General features: G+C 38.9%; 2 protein-coding genes across 8 annotated transcripts in view; both read right to left on the reverse strand.

Annotated features, from left to right (window-relative positions):
* ZZZ3 (zinc finger ZZ-type containing 3) overlaps nt 1-526 on the reverse strand; it is a 57289-nt gene extending 56763 nt beyond the window's left edge. For 3 of the 4 annotated variants that reach the window (XR_005953901.1, XM_041421334.1, XM_041421332.1), the window contains exon 1: nt 407-526. The gene's annotated coding sequence lies outside the window, so the exon portion shown is untranslated. Of the gene's footprint in view, nt 1-56; nt 93-406 lie in introns of those variants that run through there. The other variant, XM_041421333.1, reaches the window with a different exon arrangement.
* A 5392-nt stretch (nt 527-5918) lies between these two features.
* USP33 (ubiquitin specific peptidase 33) overlaps nt 5919-19665 on the reverse strand; it is a 42136-nt gene continuing 28389 nt past the window's right edge. For all 4 annotated transcript variants that reach the window (XM_041421894.1, XM_041421896.1, XM_041421895.1 and 1 more), the window contains exons 20-24: nt 18223-18304; nt 16832-16940; nt 15127-15229; nt 14335-14403; nt 5919-12066 (exon numbers count right to left, since the gene is read on the reverse strand). In XM_041421894.1, the coding sequence (XP_041277828.1) occupies nt 11909-12066; nt 14335-14403; nt 15127-15229; nt 16832-16940; nt 18223-18304 (521 nt within the window). In that variant the 3' untranslated portion in view covers nt 5919-11908. The remainder of the gene's footprint in view (nt 12067-14334; nt 14404-15126; nt 15230-16831; nt 16941-18222; nt 18305-19665) is intronic.

Raw genomic sequence — 19665 nt, forward strand, 5'->3', positions numbered from 1 at the left:
TTCCGCGGCGGGAGGGGCGGCGGGTCCCGGTCCCGCCCCCGGCCCGGTACCATTACCCAGCGCGCCCAGCGCCGCCGCCATCCCGCACCCGGCCCGCTCCCGCGGGAGCCGCGCGACCTCGCGAGACTTCCCGCCTTCCTTCCCCGCCCGNCGCCGCGCCGAGCGCGCGCGCACGTAAAGCCGGGGGGGAGGCGGGGCCGCCGCGCACGCGCAGGAGGCGCCACGGCGGGCCAGCTGATTCGAACGGGGCGCGCGAGCCGCCACCTCCTCCCCGCACGCGCTGGTCACGTGGGGGCTTCCCCCGCTCGCTCCCTCCTCCTTCTTCCCCCTCCCCGCGCGGGTTCCGAACTCGCCGCCGCCCGGGGCCCCCCCCGTTCCTTCCCCCGGGGCCGGGCCGGGCCCTCACCTGGCGCCCGCTCCTCGGCGCGGCCGGGCCGCGCAGCCCCGCGCGCCGCTCGCTCCCTCCGTGCCGCCCGCACCAGGCGGCGGCTCCGCACAGCGCCTGCTCCCCTCAGCGCGGCGGCGGCTCCTTCCGCTTCCTTCCCCTCCCCCCCGCGCTGCGGCGGGACCCGCTCCCTGCAGCTCCCCCTGCCGGCGGAGCGCGGCGCGACCGGGCAGGTGTCCGTCTGTCTGTCTGCCCGGGCGCCTGAGGGACGGGACAGCTCCGCCCGCGCAGGCGGCCGCAGCGGGAGGGCGGGCGGCTCTGGGCGCCCCGGCCCAGCCGCCGGCAGCGCGGGCACGCTCCAGGGCTGCGTGCCGGGAAGGGGACGGGGAGCGCGGCTCGGGGGCAGCGCTCTGCTGGCCGGAGGTGCTCCTGCCCCCACTGCCAGCCTCGTGCCCCCACAGCGGGGCTGCTCGGTTCGCAGCTCCTGAGAATTTCCAGCGCTGTCTCCCGACTGAGCTCAAGCTGTGCCGCGAGAACAGGCTCCGTAGGGTACTCCAGCCCTCTGGATTATGACTAAAAATTAATCTATTGAGCTTTCAAATTTTTTCCTGTGGTACTGCTTGGTTCTCAGCTCACCGGTGTGTGATCACCAAGAATTACTACTACCTACCGCCTACAGCCTGCTCTAATACATCATTTACCTGTACTCCTACAGAGACAACAAAATTACTGTCTGTCTCTGACTATTCTTGAACTTCTCATGGCCTTTTTCCTGAAACATCACAGTTAAAATGCATTTGGAAGAGTTTTGTGTAGACAAGAAACAGAGACTCACATTTTCTGTTAAATGCTAATGACATTTAAAAAACCTTTCCCTTAATTAACATTTCTAGGTTGCTGGAAAATCCTTAGGTAAAACAGTTGCCTGTAACAGAGTTAAGTATTGAAGAATATTTTCAGTTGCTTTTAAAAGTAGCTAGTGGCTGTATTCAAGTCATAGATACTTTTGTAAATAAAATACATTTAATAAAATCCTAATTACCCAAATTGCAAGTCTAGTCATACAGACATTCCTTCTGCAGAGTCTGCAGAAAAACCTCAGCAGCTTTTCCACCCTCCTAAGCAGTTCTCACTTTTCCCTACATTGCTGACTTGGAAGTCTTCTGTGATCAAATTCAAACCAACAGAAATCCCACAAGAGAGAGAGAGGGAAATCTTCTCTCAATTCTGCGCCACTCTCTCCTGCAGCCCTGTTGTGTGAGCGGTGTTCTCACTGCTGCAGGAGCACCTGCGTGCACTAAAGCGCTCTGCCTTGCAATCCATTTAGAAATATGCTCGCTTAGCTGAACAGCTGCAATGGCTGAGGATATTATTGCACTGCAGACAAGCCTTAGTGCTTTCACAGGAGAACTGAGGGCTCTGCTCAGCTGCTTCTGAGCAAAATCGATTGGGTGTTTTGACGGTGGGTTTTTTTACAGATTCCCATGGCTCTGCAAAGAGGCAGTTGAGCAACAGAGCTGACCGACTCCAGGGGCTGCTGACACGGGAGGCAGCACTTCCCCCATCCCTGCCCCACAGTCTTTCCTCCTGCCCACTCTGCTGCTCATCTTCACACACGGTAAACCAGCTGGATTTCCTAAACCACCAAGAAGCTGTTCCTGTTTCTGGTGGGTTCGTTTTCATCTAGAAATTAAACTGCACTGGCTCACCATGGGGCTGATGAGAGCCAGCACATGAGATGGGGGAAGGAGTGCTGCCAGTAGAGGCAAGGAACCAGGCAATCCTCCTTTGGCAGCAGTAACTTTTTGGCAATAGGATTAAACCAGTCCGACTGTATTGTAACCACACCCTACACAGGGTGAAGGATTTGCCTTCAATTCACACTTAAATATTAGGTTCTGCCATCTTGCCTAAGAAGCAGTGATGCAGAGTGATGGAAGGTTAACAAAGACCTGTTAACCTGTTAATGGTGCGATGTTTGAGGTCGTGGTTCCTGCTAACGAAAGGGATTATCCTGAGGCTCTTGCCCCACCTCTGCACGCCCCCTGCTTTTCCCTGGATTTAATCCAGCCATTGTGTACCTACTGTATAGTTTGGCTCTATTAACCTTCCAGAGGAAAATTAACAACATGCAAAGAAGAGAAAGCAGCCCATGTGTAGTAATGCCTGAGATCAGATTCACTAACACCTCCACCCAAAAGAATTTACATTAAAACCTGGAGAAACCTGCTTTGTTTGAAGCTGCCTGAGGCTCTACATCTACTGGGATGTCCCCACAGCTCAAAATCTTTTTCACCCACTCGTGCTATCCTGCAGCCTCTTCCCTACCGCATCCTATAGCAGCTTTGAAATAATTCCTAAGTGGAAAGGAATATACTCCTGCCTAGCAGCACCAGGTTTTTTTCTCCAACACATTTTCACTTCCAGTTGGTGTCCCTTGTTCCTCATATACTCTGCCCAAACTATGTCACATCTCTAGTTCTTGTAGCTGCAGCTTCCTCTGTGCCACAACATCTATCTTTTACCAGTAACTGGTAGCTGTATTTATTATGGGCAGCCTTACATATAAATCATTTATAAGGCAGTAACAAATTTTCAGGCTTCATCGATGTTGGTAGTGGGGGAAAAAAACCCCAAACCACAAAACCCAAGCCACAACAAAACCACCCCCTATTCTGATCAGGGGATAATGGTGTTAATGACAACTTTTCAGCAAGTTAGAATGGGACAAGCTAAAAATTAGATCAGACTCCTCTCAAAGCAGCATTTTCTACAAGAGCAGAAACTTTATATCCCTCCATGTTTGTGAGATGCCTCAGCTCACGTTTGTGCATGGAGAACTGCCAACATTACAAGTTCCAGCTTTGATGAAGCTGTGACACAGCTCCTGCTTTCAGCAACAACACTGTTCCCACCCATCTCAATCCATGAAATTGCTTAATTGCTTCTCCTATACAGCAAATAATATGTGATTTTTTTTCTTGACAAAAGATTAATCAAACTCACTCGTTGGAACTCAGCACAACTGAGAAGCTGAGCCTAAGGACATCTAGGTTAGTTCTGACAGCTGCTCTGCTCTCTTTCCACCATGCCCTCCAAAGAGCATTAACAAGCTATTACTGGTTCCTGCCCCAGCTCTGGTTAAATGGGGCTTATATCCTTGGCTACGGCTCTGGATCTCCACTGGCCCTTCAAGAGGCCATGCAGGACAAGGGAGATTATGCTCAGTTAGCTCCAGAGGCTTATTTCATCTGACTCAAGGCTTGGGCAGTGAGAATTTTCCTAAAGCCAGATTAGGTTCTGTTGGGTCAACTTCCATGGCCCAAACCTAATAAAGCATCCTGGACTGGATGAGAGCTGGCTCAGCACAACAGTTAGATACCTCTGCATCAATTACTTTATCACCTCAGTAATTTTGTCTGTAGGTACTTTATGGGCAGGACTTTGGAGAACGAGAAGAAAAAGTATTTGCATTCTTGTAGATAGTTACAAAAGATAAAGTTATAGAAGGATAGTTTTTGTTGAGACAAAAGGAAACAAAAGATTTTAACAGAGTTAATTCAAGACATGACACATCCTTACACAATCATGTCATGTATTGTTATAGGTCCTCTGTTTTGCTCAGTTCTGCCTGCTCTATTCCCTGGAGACCTCCACATTCTGATTGGTTTTTTCCCATTAAAGCTACCATATATAAAGAATAAATATAAGAGAGGCTAGATTGCCCTCAGTGAAATGTTTCCACTGGTTTTACCTGAAGCAAAATCCTTTAGAGAAACAATTCTGTTTTGCATCTAACCTTTAAGAACTATTCTGCCTGAAGACATACTCTACTGATGCATTTAGGTGTGGAATGCCTGGGTTTTATACCTTTTTTTTTTTTTCCCCCTTTGGTAGGAACAAAGTAGGGGGAAATAAAATTTCAGATTCGATTTTAGTTACTGAAATTAGTCATATTCCATGTTGGAAAAGCAAGTTACCAATCACAAAAGTCAAATTAATTTTGGAAGTTATTATTTACATTTTCTGTCTGTATATTTAAAGTAAGGACAATCTAATTCAAATTGGCCTAAGAAGCTGCAATGAAGTAATCTGATACCTGTTTTTATTAATTGAATTAATTAGACTATATTGAGTACCATGCATAAATACTCCTCACATATGAGGTATTCCCATTTAAATGGCTTTTTCTAATTTCAGTAGAGGCTTCAATGTCAGGTCGATATGAAATGATAGCTAGATTGTAGTGCATTATTAAAAAAGACAGTCTAGATTGGAACCAATTAAACATAAAAGCTGCACACCAAAAGGAAGATCTTGGTTTTTCAGAATGTATTATTCTTCTTAGTTTTTACTACTCAAGAGTGGGGTTTTATATTTCAAAATAGAAATATTGCTACCTATTTAACCAACTGTATTTTTTAAAATTCGCTTTACTGCAGTTTCTTCGAGTGTGTTATTATTCTAGTGTATGAAATTTGACTCAGGCTTCAAGAACACAACAATCCAGAGACTTCCAGGTTCTGGTACATTTCACCTATGTGAATCAGGGAAGTTTTGACCAAACAGGATGAGAGGGTGAGCTGGACCCATATGGGCACAGAGGTTTTGCCTAAGGCTACTAAAACCCTGAAGCCCACATCACCTCCATTTACCTTCCTGGAGCATCCAGACTTTGAGTGAGTCATCTTTGTCAGGGACTTTTAGTCCTTACAGATGTTATCAACTCCTGTCCAAACAATTCCTTTTATCTTTTCTCTCTCCTTCAGAAACATCCCTTTGTTACATGTTTAGAGCACTCTCAGGTAGTAGTGGCTCTGCATTAATATTTTGAATTATGCATAACCTACATGAAGGTCCATCAGGTCACAGAATATGTCTGTTACTGTTTTGACTGCCTTAATATTCCATCAGATCTTAGAACACAATAAAGGGCTCTATTGTTACTCAAGACTGAACAGTATGTAGAATGTTCAAGGTCAGAAAAACATAAATTAGCAGTTTTCAAGTAAGATAGAGGTGTCTAAATGAAATAAATAAATAGACCTGGCACACTTCTGCCTAGCCTGCAGGCACAGTTTCTCCAAACAGAAAAGCTTTTCAGTGACAAGCTTGTGAATTAGGCCCTCTCATACAGGATGTGAAAGATTTAAATGAAATTCCAAACAAATTGCCATCACATAGGAGTGAACATCAGCACCACTGACAGTTTAAGAAGAGATTCCTGTTCAGGGCTCAAATCCAGAATGATAGCAGACCCTTTTCAGATTTAACTTAAAAGCAGAGCAGAAGCATAGAGGCTGCCTCTTTTACCGGAATCTTTTCCAACATCTACAGAGAGAGCTTACAAACACCAGTCTCTGCACTTGAGTGTGCAAAGGTAAGGTCACATCCTACTTATCAAGTTCAAAAGACAGATTATCTCCACTACCCTGCTTGGCTGGACAGCAAATTAATTATACCACAAGCAAACGAGGCAAAAGAGAGCAGATTTCCCTTACTAAAAATTATTCAGAAGACAGGGCACTCAGAGTTCATAGCTAATACATGTTTTATTTCTTGCTTCCACAGTTAAATTGTAAACCTTGGTACTACATGAAACACTTAATTGAAAATACTATGTGAATTAATAGCTGCCAGTTCATTAGCACTTTGGCATGCATGAGTGCATTTCTTTTGTTATGACTGAAAATCTCAGAGTAACCTTACTTCTGGTGCTAAAGAAACACTGTGTGCAGTGGTGGAAACAAACATGCATTCACAGTGTGAGCAAGTGCTGCATGTTCATTTGGGTTTGGCATTTTAACAGACACCCAGGGGAGGTGGGGGGAAAAAAAAAAGCAGTGTATCCCCATGGTAACCAGGACATCTTGTTTTATAATGTTTAACATGTTTAGCATGTTCAACATTAAACACACCAGACAGAAAAAAATTAGTCACCTAGAAAAATATTCATTTCTGAGCAAAACTATTCATGAACAATCAACATGAAAAGCTCTTGGCAGTGTCCTGTGAGATATGGAACAAAAATTGCTATTCTTCATTTTTGGCAGCTGACAATTTATTCTAAGCTTTTTTCCTACGCCTATGAATCAAATACCTCCTCTCTTCTGCCCTCTTCATTCTTCTCAACAAAGTACTTTTAGATTTATTTTCTCATGTGCTAAGTTATTCCAAAAACAGATCTTACTAAAATTTTTTATGTATAATAAATTGTTTGTAAGTTCCAAGTGAGGAAGGAGGAACATATCTGGAAATGAAATCTTCTCAATTTGATTTGTGTTATGAAAATATTTTGTGGATGATGACTGCTTTACTTTTGTACCTCCCATGCTCCCAATGACTAGGAAGAAAAGTGCTTTAAGATTCACTAGCATTGCATAAAGGCATATCAAAACTGCACAACAAACCAGTGTACTCCTATTATGCCAGCTGTACTTTTTTACTGAAGCTTCATTTTATACTTGTACATAAATCAGCCAGTCAAGCGTCAGCTGTATTTTTACATGTCCATTCAACAATCAGAACGGAAAGTTTTAGCTAATCAACTCAATCTTGAACAAGTCATAACAGAGAATGAATTTACTTGCTTATTCATCTTATAAACATCCTATTTCAGTGATCAAGTTCTTACTGCATTTTTTAAAGCCCACACATACACCCATTTGCAACCTAAGTGGAAACTTGCCATCAAGTGACTTTGCATGTTGTACCACTACCAGTCCAGGTGCAGAAAACCTACTGGACAATTCAGTGATGTGTTTCTCACAAATGGACCTTCTTTTTCAAGCTGCATGTCTGAGCTGACACACAGAAGAGAGAAAAGGTTTGACTCAGAATAAATAATTCCAGCTTTCTGTGAAAACCAAGACTCTGCTATTGTAAGCAAACGTGTAACATTAGATCCATAAGCATATTTTATCTTGCTGTGGCAGTGTTCACTGGTTTCTATGGAGAAGCAGACTTGTCACCTTGTTGAATGGCTTAAAGCTAGCCTGAAGCTTAACCTAAAACAAGTCATATGTTTTAAATAGATATATATGTAATATATATATATAATAGAACACATTCAAGAAAACAGTTTATGCTTTTCATTGTTAGTGAGAATAGCACTTCTAAAATTTTACTGAACAAGTCTATTGTCTAATCTCCTAAGATTCTGAAGGCTAATATAAACCAGGTTTGTTTGTAAATGGATTAATTTCTCTGAATTAACACTAAAAGTGATTTGTCTTTCTCTGTGACACTTCAGAAACCCAGAAGTCTTATTTTGCTTCCTGCTATTAACTGTCAGTTCTGGATGGCTTAAGTATAGAGGGAAGCCAGAAAAGCCATCTGCTAGGAAGAATGAGAAAGCCTAGTTGTTTTACTCATTTCCTGGGCAAAATGAAGACTGAAAGGTTTTCAGTGAGAAAACTGCTTAGACTGCACTAAGCCAGATGTATATAGGGAATTCAAAAGGAATAAATGAAATAGAATTTTCTTAGTTCAGTATAAAATAGTTGTATGGCAAATACGAAGAAAGCCCTTGGTCCCTTTTAAACAGATGATATCTATGTTTTTCAGTAAAATTTACTAATCCCAGGCTTGCTTTTCCAAATGAACTTATAAGTAATAGGATACTAAAAAAAACCCCAGTCAAATGTTAGCAGTATCATTACAAATGAATGCCTTCTGCTTTTAGGAGAAGTAGGATATATAGTGATGGAAAAACCAAGTCACTATGTAAGTTTTGAATCTGAGAAGGAGAATTCGTAAATAATGCATTAGCATAGCAGATCAAATTACATTAGATTTCATAAGAAAAATTCAGGACTATTGAACTGTGGGCTTATTGAACTTTTGCTTCACAAATGAAAACCACTTCATCCACATTATAATCCACAGCCAAACACATCTCTTAACACTTTATGCTTTTTTTATCTTGTCTTGAAACAAGCCATTACTGGTAGGAAGGCTGACACCCACCACAGCAGTAAACTGAGTGTCAACCAAACAACCTTTATCAAATGTAGCTACTCAAGGTCACTATTCCAGCATAAACACCAAAATAATTATTGTAGTGACTCTAGCCATAGTTCAATTAAGATACTGGAGAAGTAGATTATGTGCATTTTTATATACATATATAGAATACATGTGTGTATATATAAATATGCATGTATAAATATATTAATATACATAAGTATATATCTGTACCCCTATACAGAGAACCAACTTGGATGATACCTGCAGAAACACCTTTCTGGACTCCTCAGTTTAAATCATTCAGCAACCAGCCTATTTAGCTCTCACCTTTGAAATACATTAGAAAACTGCCTTATTTTACTACTGAGTAATTCAGTAGCTCTTCTACTATTCTCTTTCCCTCCAATTCTACTGTTCAGCTACATTACACAGTATCTGAAGCAGTCTCCTCGAAGTTAGGTGTTTAGATGAACAATTAGTTATACTGCTTGCAAAAAACCTTCAGAAATTTAGAGAAATCAAACTTTGAGCTGCTAAGTCCCTGACAACCACCATACAGTTTTTCCCCAGAAGGGAGGATCCAAGTTACCAGACTGAACTGCGGGCTTTTAACAGCTCATATCTAGATTTCCAGGCCTACAACAAGGAGTCCACTGGATTTTTCCCTTCTTGAAGTGACAGTTTCTCTGGCACACAAACACATTGCTGTGTTTCCTCAACTGAAAACAAATGAACAAAGAATCCAAATAGTCTGGTGAAAGACTTATGGAAAAAAATAATTTCCACAGGCCCTTCCTGAGATGCATTCTTTCTTTGCTACGAATCATGACAGCTTTTCCCAGTAAAGGCCTCTCCTTTACCTATTCTCTGAATTATTGCCTTCCCTCCAGCATACACAAGCCATCCATCTGGAGTTCTCCCACACTGCCTTCCTTTAAAAGACTACTTCAATTTCTGTGACATAATATCCCTTGTAGAGCTCTCAAAGGGCTGAAAGCAAGACAGTCATCCCTTTGGAACGGTCTTAAAACACATCTATTTATCTCTGCAAACCCAGGGGTTTGGTTTTTTCTAAGTATGACAGAGTCCCAGTGTGAAGATGCCTTTTTCCACAGTGACAAAGGCATTTCACAAACTCTGCTGGTGTAAAGTGTCTCCTTACTGATCTGTATGCATCACAGATTATATCTGACTATGGATTCCTAGACACTGACTAGAAGACTTCTAGATTTCTGAAGTAAGCTTCCTAAACTCAGCACACGTCCCCACTGCTAAAGCTGAAGCAAGTATCTTTGCTTATCTCAGAAAAAAATTGTTCAGCATTATTCATCAATTATTTACACACTGGAAGTCTTGCATTTTCAGCATTATTTTAAGGGAGAAAGCTACTTATTTTTCAACACTGAGTCTTGTTGCTTTTCCCTTAAATAATCTCAACTTGTATTTATCATCACATAGCATTCAAAATTGGGAACAGTACAGATGAGTTCTCACAACAAGCACAGCACCAAGTAGAGCAGAATAATTACCTCCTGTGCCTCACATCTGATGCTTTTGTTACTATTACCCAGAACAGGTTTTGTTTTGGTATCACTGAGTCTTAAGTCTTACTCTGATCTGCTGTAATACTCAGAATACTCAGCACAGAACTGCTTCATTCCCTGACATGGGATGACAAGCTGATGCCCCTCACACTCAATCCGTTTTTTCCTTACAAATTTTACAGGGCCAGTCTGTTCTACCATCCAAACTATTAATGAAAACACTGAATAAATTTGTAAATTGATCACTGTATTGTGCTTTAACCAAGGAAATAGTTCCTAAGTTTCCAATTTAGAACGTTGTGCAGGGAAAATTCTTCTATTCATTGTTCTTTATCTTTAGTATGTTAAAGAACCTTAAATCAAAGAAAGCTACAAAAACTTTAGCAAAAGCAAAAACAAAAAAAAAAATTAAAAAAACCCAAAAAAACCCCACAAACAAACAAAAAACAAACCAAAACAAAACAAAAAAAAAACCACCAAAAAACTTTAAATTGACTTGAAACCAGACAGCAGCTCACAGGCCAACATCAGCAAGTTACTAATGACTGTCCATAAGCAAGTTAACTTTACCTTAATCATTAATACAAATCAGCAGTAAGCACTTGATGCATTACAGTGGTAACGTGGTATTAGCTTCAAGTTGCTTTATCTACTAACATAAAATCACATTTGCAAATACTTACTGTTAGAGGACATTTTCTCTAGGGCTGTTATAGATGGCTTTTTAACCAGAATAGCATGAAGTCCTACAAACCAAAATTTTTTTAAACTACATATAAAATTATTCAGAGGAATGTTATGTCAGCATTCTTACTTTGGAACTAGAACTGTCAACATCATTGTCTAAAGTTAAAATGGTCAAAAAATATAATTGTATGGGTGTGAGAGCAGTACCACAGCATTACTTCAAAAGTTTTTGTATATATAAAATAAATGAAAAGCATCTACAAAAGCGCCCCCCACCTATTCCACAGTTAATTTTGTTTGGTTTTTTTTTTTTTATTGATCCAGTCTTGAATAATGCTGCTTATTTGGTAACAATATCAGGCAAAAACATGAGCAAGTGTCATTCTGCATTCCAATATGAATCATTCAATAAAGTTTTGCAATATATACATTTTATCCAGCTTCTGACATTAAAGGTCATCATGCCAATGAAATTTTTAAACAATACAATAAAATCCTTCCAATATAAATGCTTACTAATGCAATTCAAGAGACCAGACAATTTAATTTTCTGAAATTTATATCACTCATGTCCATAGTAATTTTACATTTCACACTTCATGCTCTCAAATGTTACCCTAGAGAAGACTAAATCTTTTTGCCACATATACTATTAAAGACACTAGCCAGGTATATAGAGTTACAGAAGACTATAATAAGATGTAAAATTTAGTAGTAATAAGTTATGACATTTGCTGACTAAACCATTATTCAGTCTACCCTAACATCTGAGCCACTCAAATACAATAAGTATTTGGATGTTATATAATACCCATTTCATATACTTACAGTGCAAAGTAAGAGACAATTTTTTCCTGAGCATTTAGGAAATGAAAATCCTTTATCTTTGATTACAGTCCATTTAAAATATACTCCTCACATACCTACGCTTGTCAAGACTGTACAATTAAGACAGGCAAAAGTTCGTAGATATCAGAAGCCCAATCAGGAACCAGGAGGGTTACTGAACATCTCTAAAATTTGTCCCTGTTTTTCAAGTCTAAGGATATAATAGGATTTTGAGTTTTAGCAAAAAATTCAGAAATTACATTTTTCCCATGGACCAAACATTCCAAAATGTACAAACCACATGCCTTCCAAAACAGAGAAACAGTTGCTATTTAAACAAATTGCAATACATATTTCAACTTACTATTCTGTAGTTAATGTAATGCCCAGTGAGCTGTGCCTCCAACAGACATAAGAGAATAAAACTTTTAGGAATGTGTTTTGGGCATTTTGTAAGGAAGCTGGATTCCTTACAAGTTCATCTTTTTCTCAATAGCTACAGACCATGAGTTTCTAATTCAATCTTCTCTTCTGTTTGCAATAGATCAGGTTCTACTGGAGGAACAGGTGGTCTGAGTATAATCTCTGGACCTCCACCATAGATTGACTGAAGAAAATTCCATGTTTCTTCTGATATTTGTCCAGAATCTGCACCTGAAAAAAATTTAAGATTTAATTACTATTTAGAATAATTCTTTAATGATTTAAGTCCAAAACAGATACAAAAAGGAAAAAGAAAAAATCCAGATTAATATTTAAAACTGGAAGAATTCTGATCCAAATTTAACACCGTAACCTTTATTTTTGCTTTATCTTGCACCAGCTGCCAAACACATTTACCTATTTTGTGTTAGTTTCATACTTCTTGATTCTTACAACGACCTGCTCTAAATTATGCAGTAATTGCAGAAAACACATGAAAATTCTATGATAAACATCTTATCTAACATCTACCAATCAAGCTGACAGCCAGTAAATCTTGGTACTCAGGGAACAATGATTCATATTATTATAAGGACATGCAGTCACATCAATTACACAGTAAAGTTCAAGGACTCAAGATTCTTGCTTTATCAGAGAAATTAATATTGACAGTAAAGAATAAAAGTATGAGAAGCACAGTGAAATTCCCAGAGACAAAGGACTATTACTAGGATAATAGTCCTTATTTTACTAGGAAAACAGCTCCAGCAATGCTCCTGTAGCACTGATGGGTCAGCCTGATTTCGTTCACTGATTAAAGTCTTTGCTTATGGATTCCATTACTCTGGCTAGAGGTCTGTCTCCTGTCTCAAGTCAGCATCCAACAAGCATTTCTGGTTGTCCACAACTTTTACAGTGTCAAAAACAAGATGCATTAGCACATCTCCCCTCTAGGTTTCAATACAAGGATCTGTCTGATACTGAGTGATTTCCTCACATTAACCTACAGAGAGGTCACATTTCTGTTCTACCAGAATAAGCCTCCTCTTCTTTTAGCAAACCAAAACCCTGCTTGACAGCAAATTTCCCCTGATAGCCTTACTAGACATTATTAATTTGTCTTGTTAAGCCTTGTTACAGCACCCTCATACTTCAAAGAAAGGAAGTCAGCACTATAAACTTCTCCTACCTTCTGTACTTCTCTGTCCTCACCACCTGCTGCAGTGGTGCCTACTGTTGTACTTTATCTGTTTAGAGTTTCTAAAGGGGAAGGGTACAAAGAGCTGCACGTTTGCTTAACTATGCTAACTCAACGATGCAAAGCTTCCTCTGGAAGTCATCATGCAGCTCCCATGCCAGTACTAATGATGTTATGCCTCACTTCTCCTCTTTTACCTTTAGGCTCTTAAGAATCAACTCCATCTCTTCAGGCACAGGAGTAGATCTTGACTCTCACATCCAGATTGCAGCCAGTCAGGTTAAACTGAACAGGCACAGTGAACTCAGGCACTGGATCACAAAAATGTGTAGCACTGGACCCTATTTAGGGCCATTCCCATCTCTTACAACTTAAGAGAAAAATTTTCCAGATCCTATTCATCTTTATTTCTACCCAAGCTCTAATTTGTAGCAATGTAGCTGAAAGTAAACCAACAACTGGCTAATTTGCTTCAATTTTAATTAAATTTCAAATCCATTCAATTAATTAAATCATTAAAATGCACTGAGAAACTCATGAGTGCCAAAACTCATTATTTTTAACATAAACTCTTAGCATTCTACAATTGGTGAAGTTTATGGTAGATTTATTGGTACATCCAGTGTATGCTGAGGCATTAAGCAAAATTGGGAAAAATCCAGTTAAATAAATGTTAATCTTATTGATGCAGGTTCTTCTTTTAGGCTGAGCTGCAATGAATTGAAAGCTTCCTAGAAAAAAGTCTAAAGACTTCCTAAAGCAGGTCATATAAGAATGTTTTCCTCTGTATCTATGAATTCCAAATAAATGGTATCTAGCATTTAACTCTGAAGAATAATGAAGAAATCTGTATCTTTGCAAAAATTTCTCTAACGTGCAATGTACAGTATCAAATGACTTGCAGAAAAATGAGCAACAGATTTTATGTACAGTGGTTCTCTCTCTGTGAGATGTTTTTCTATTCAAATTAGGTTTCAAGATTCAAATAACTACACGCAGATATAGAACAGTCTCCCAATTTTGTTAAGAAAACCCCCATCAAACCAAGTGATACAAAGCCAAAGCACACTTTCACCATTTTCAAGTTAACTCTGCACCTCCTACACTCTCAACTGCACTTGGATTAGTCTATTACATACAGTAATTTTTCATTTTAAGAATGTTTACCCAAAAATAGGCACCACATAGATTAATTAGAAACTGCCATTCATTTTATGATAACAATAAATATTTTTTTTTAAATCATAAAATTTCCAAACTTCCAGCAAATGCATAAATCTGCAGCAATACTGGACACCTACCTTGTTTTAGCACAGCATTGCCACATTTTGTTACTGCAATCTTAGCATTATCAATGGGGCCAGGAGGATCTAGTGCAACAGAAAAATTATTAAAATTGGGAGAGCTGAAAACAAACAGCAGGTTGGAGGTTCTGTTTCCAAAGGAAAGGAAAAACAGATCATTTGTTTACTGCTTGTTCTTGTACTGCTTAACAGTACATTCTAAGTTGTTAAAAGCTAATCACATTTTAATTAAGAGCAAGTTTTCCAAAGCATTCCTGATTACAGTTAAGTCTTCAAGCAACATGAAACACAAATTAATCCTAATTCTTACCCTTACCAAAGCTGTCCTAGAGCAGACTCTGACAATATTGTAGAACATTTTATCAGTTTCCATTTTAAAAATTTAGAGGCATCTGAAGTCGGCTAAACTGACATTAGTACAGTTGTTACTGAGCTACCTGAGATGTGATAAGGTCACCTTTTCTCCAGAAGCTGCAGCATCATCTATCAGTTTCCATAACAAAATCCATCCCCCCTTGTACTTAGATCCAATTTTCCTGTTGTCACTAACAGCAAACATCCTGCAAACAAGCAACATTCTTTCCACCACTATCCCATTATCCCAATGCCGTGAATCATTTTACTATGTTCTGTAACCTGGATGTATTTGTAACCTGTAAAACTTGTGTCTTAGATGTTTAAGAGCTTTCATTGCCTTTGCTATCTGTCCTTCCTACAGTTTCCTACCAAAGCAGAAACAAACAACAATACAACAAAAGATTACCTATTTTGAAATGGGGCACAACTTACCACTGTCTTTCCCCTTTACAAAGCCTTCCCATTCTCTGAACCAGTGCATGCTGATGCAGTAAAATGTTGATGGAGATTCTTCTTCTTGGAATGCTCTATTAAGCTACAAGGAAAAAAAATCTGTGTTTTTTTGCCATTTCATTTCTTTAAAATACTGAATTCTTTGAAATGTACCATACCATTACACTGTAACAGAACATTTTAAAAAAATCACTGACCATAAAACCAGTAAACACTTGGTGAACACCCAAGATGAGATTCTGATGGCGTGGTAGCCTTCATATTAAAAGCTGATTTACTATTTAGTTGAGAAATTACTTTTATTTCCTCAAAACAGCAACAAGTACTTCTTAAGCACAAGTGCTTACTCATCAAACACTAATAGATAATTACTGTGAAGGCTGAACTTTCAAGTAGCAAAAGAAGGAGAGATCTTATTTTTGTAAAATAAAATAGTGTTTTGAAAATTTTTTTCCATAATTTTATGGAAAGTTTTTGGTGTGAACTGTATCTTCATCTGTGTTTGTTTTCCCTCAAGTATTTTGAGCAGATGGCAGTACAATTCCAAGCAAGGCACACTGAACATTGGGACTCTTCATGACTTAGGAATCTTTTTACAATGTTATGAAGAAACAAGTATGAAGTCACTTAAACCTTTAAACCATTATCTTTCTAGCTCTGTAATAACACAGCTACACTTCCCCTTTGAAGTAGTCATAAACCTAAAGCATCAACACAACTTCTTAAGGTTTCATATAAACTAAATGTTGTAATCATTCCCTAAAGCCATCTTTATAGAGAACAAAAGAATTTTCTGTGTACTAACTAGTAACAATACTTGCACAACAGTGCACATATAATCACTGCTTTTACAGGGAAGATACTGACTGCTAAAGCAAATGGGACTCAATGTCATTAATAATAATTTCTATCCCATGGTAATCCAGAGTAATGAAAATTCCTAAAAATTTTAGAAAAACATGAAAAAGCTGACGATCTCTGAAGTGTGACTAAAGGACTAACAGAACTGAAAAAACAGAGTCAGTTCTACTTTTCTTCCTTTCATGAGTTGAGATAGAGAAATGGAACTCCCATGTCTCTGCACTTAATTTCACTGAAAACTTCAAAATACATTTTTGGTTTAAGAACATCAAAATCATTACCTCTAGTAACTTCACCATTCAGACTCAAGCACATAATCCTCTAACCAGGGAAAACACAGTAGCTCCTTGATATTAATTTTACAGATCCATTACAATGCTAACATATTTACTTCATACTGAATTACTTACTTGTGTTAATGTTTCTAATGCCTTTTCTTCAAAATTAGAACTAATGATTATCATGAATTTTTTCTTGGCACAGTATTATTGCACTTAAATCTTATCAGACTGCACAGAACAGACCACTGGCAGTACATAAAGAACAACTGGTAACATGGCTGTTTCCATACTATAAAAAAGCAATTTAAGAAACACATTAAAAATTTCCTCTAAGTACATTCTCACATAAGCAGTTATCTGGGATTCCACAACAACATTACTGCTGCCATTAGGAGAGATAGGGTGGTATATAGGTATGGAGATATTTAATAAAGTCCATTTGTTACAGGAATCCCTTGTGCAATTCCAGTAATCCCTTGGGTCTAGTCATGAATGTCAGGTGTTGGCCAGTAGCAGAACAGATAAGTGTTTACTTTTTTTACCCGTATAAACATTTCCAATTCATTTTTCCTTCTTTTTTCAATTCTTTCAGACTCTATTTGGCAGGTGTGACAAACATACAGATGGTTAACAGCTGGTCCTCCTCCATATCTGCAGTAAAAATAAAAAACCCCAAACAATCAGCCTTGTGGAAAACATCATGTAAAAAAGATCAGTATGAACAGAAGGGTGACACATGCCAGTCACAGTGATCCCAAAAAGCCACAGTTTATTTTCTTAGTAATATTCTGCTCTCCATCCTAAGACCATCTTGCAAGTTCTCACTGCCTCATGCCAGTACAAACCAACCACCTCAAACTCAGCTGCATCACAGACTTCAGAAGGAGGAGTTGCTATGGTGAGAACACGTCAGTGAGCAAGTATTGCTCTATATACACCAGGTGTGATTTTACCAAAGGCCTTTAAGAAACAGCCTATGAAAATTCCAGCCAGTTCTGTCTTAAACATGTTCCTCCATCCCACCACAGACTCTTCATCAGCTTTGCTACCTCCCTGACCCCAGCCTCTAAACTTATCCTGTTTTGTTCTTAATAGGTTACTCTTGACCCTTCCCTCAGGTTTTTCTTGTGTGAAATTATATCCGTGGAAGTCTGCAGGGGCACTGCTCCTGAGAAGGCTATTTTTGCACACAGAAAATGGATAATGGAAGAAAAATCCAGTACATATAGGAAAAGAGAAATGAACTGCAGATACCATTGTTTTTATTTTTTACTTGTGTGCACCAAAACTTTAAAACATCAATAAAAACCTCCCCAAATCCTTAGATGTATTGTTCAGGTGGCAGGAAATTAACAGCTAAAAATATTTAATGCGAGTGCAATACAGAGTGTTGAAAGCCATCAGCAAAGCTCTTCTGCAGCTTTTTGTTACTTTAGAATAAGGCATAGCTTGTAAGAATTCCTCCTTTGTAAGCAAGCACTCAAACCTGACTGACATTAAAGTGTGGGGCAGTAATACAGAACACTCAGATATAAGTTATTTTGAAGCAGTACTGGCAGCTGAGGCCATGGATTCAAAGCCAACATAAAAGAAAAGCTGTCTCCAGCCAACAAGAGAACAGGAAGCTGATACAGAGAGCTCTTTCAAAAACCTCTGCAAAGCATACTTTTGCTGACCTACTTTGTGTTATTTCATACATACCATACATGTTTATTGCTTTAATATTGAAGTACTACCCCAATAACGTACTACGCTATGCAGTCCTTCACTTTGCATAAGGAAATGATATAAATTAGCTGTTTGCAGCCCCTTCACTCAGCTGGGTGCCCAGAGGGCTGTCCTTTTCCTGAGCCACTAATTCTAAAGTCTGATGTTGCTGCTTGGCTCGCAAATTGTATCACTGGATTTTTTCCAATTACAGATGGAAACGTACCTGCTATACAGATTGTCCCATATATTTTGAGGTAGCATTACAACGAGGTCCTCTATGAAGTTAGCTTTGTGTGGAGGAACACCTGCAGAATGAACAAAAACAAACAAACCCCCAAACAATGAAAAACCACTTGTGGATTTTAGTGAGGGGAGGAGACTATGTTAGAAGTCCTTAAATAAATAAAAAGTAGAACCTTTCAATGAATTCAGAGAAATTACATGAAATAAGTTTTACCTAGGCATAATCTATCACTGTATTTAGAGACACCACTGATTTTAGTCTTTTATGAGGCTGAAAAGTTTATAAAAAGCAGAAGCAAACTAACTACATGAATGGCTAAAATTAAAGGGCTGGAATCCATTTTACATAATGAGTTCAAAAAGCTTCTTAAGGTATCCAGTTAAAATGTCAGCATAATTAAATATCTTGATTATGCATGTAAACACTAACAAACCGTCTATTTAAAATTCACTTATTTGCTGCAGACCTTTTGGAATTACTTCAAACAGCATGAATACTTGAGAGCAGAGAAATTTTGAGGAAGGCAGAAATGGAGGGGCTTGCAGAATTAGCAGTGTTGAGTTGAAGCACACGGTAAACAACAGTGGACTATGCAGGGATTCTTTGGAACAGAGAAAATCAAGTACTTGGGCACTTGTACATCAAGAGTCATTTGCTGCAGCCCTGCAGAGGGAAAGCCAAAGGGCTCACAGGTACTCTGCAGATGGCTACAGGGACACAATCATACTGTGTTAAAATTTTGGTTCAGCAACAGGGGCAGCACCTCCATCTTCCAATCTATTTCAATTGTATTTTTATTAGAAAACAGGTAATACATAGTAATGAGTTCTTGGAATGTTAGCACTCAGTTACAGGTATTTCCCCAAATGTGTTTTGCTTACTGCAATGGTTTTTTTGTTGTTGTTTGCTTGTTTTTTTAACACATAGCACAAGGTGAAATTTTTATGTTCCTATACAAAATACACAGAATTGATACTTGATTTTCACACTGCTATGCCATAGATACTCTGCATCAGATAAATTTCTTCCAAAGCAGCTTTCAAACCTTCTCACTGCTTATAGCCCCAAGCTGAGAAAATAATTTCAATTTTCAGATGAAAGTATTAAGGATGATGATATAGTGACAGGATTTTTTCTAAAATGTGAATATATATGTTTAAGAAGCAAGCAGATAAGAGGACCGTTCCTCTTTAAGAATCAAGAAAGTTTATAAACAAAATCAAATGTGCAAAGAAAAAAAAATAGGACAACTTCACACAGTATAATTTATACTTAGTCAACTACTAAAGTAAGAAAGAATTTACTTTGAATTTATAATTTAGCAAAGAAGTTATAAGATGAACTTAGTATAGTCAGATTCTTTTAATTAAAACTAGTATACACCACTGTTGTAGCTAGAAGTTGACAAATTGTGATGAAATG

Source organism: Onychostruthus taczanowskii, unplaced genomic scaffold (genome assembly GCF_017590055.1).
Source record: "Onychostruthus taczanowskii isolate IOZ18803 unplaced genomic scaffold, ASM1759005v1 scaffold7, whole genome shotgun sequence".
NCBI classification, from domain to species: domain Eukaryota; kingdom Metazoa; phylum Chordata; class Aves; order Passeriformes; family Passeridae; genus Onychostruthus; species Onychostruthus taczanowskii.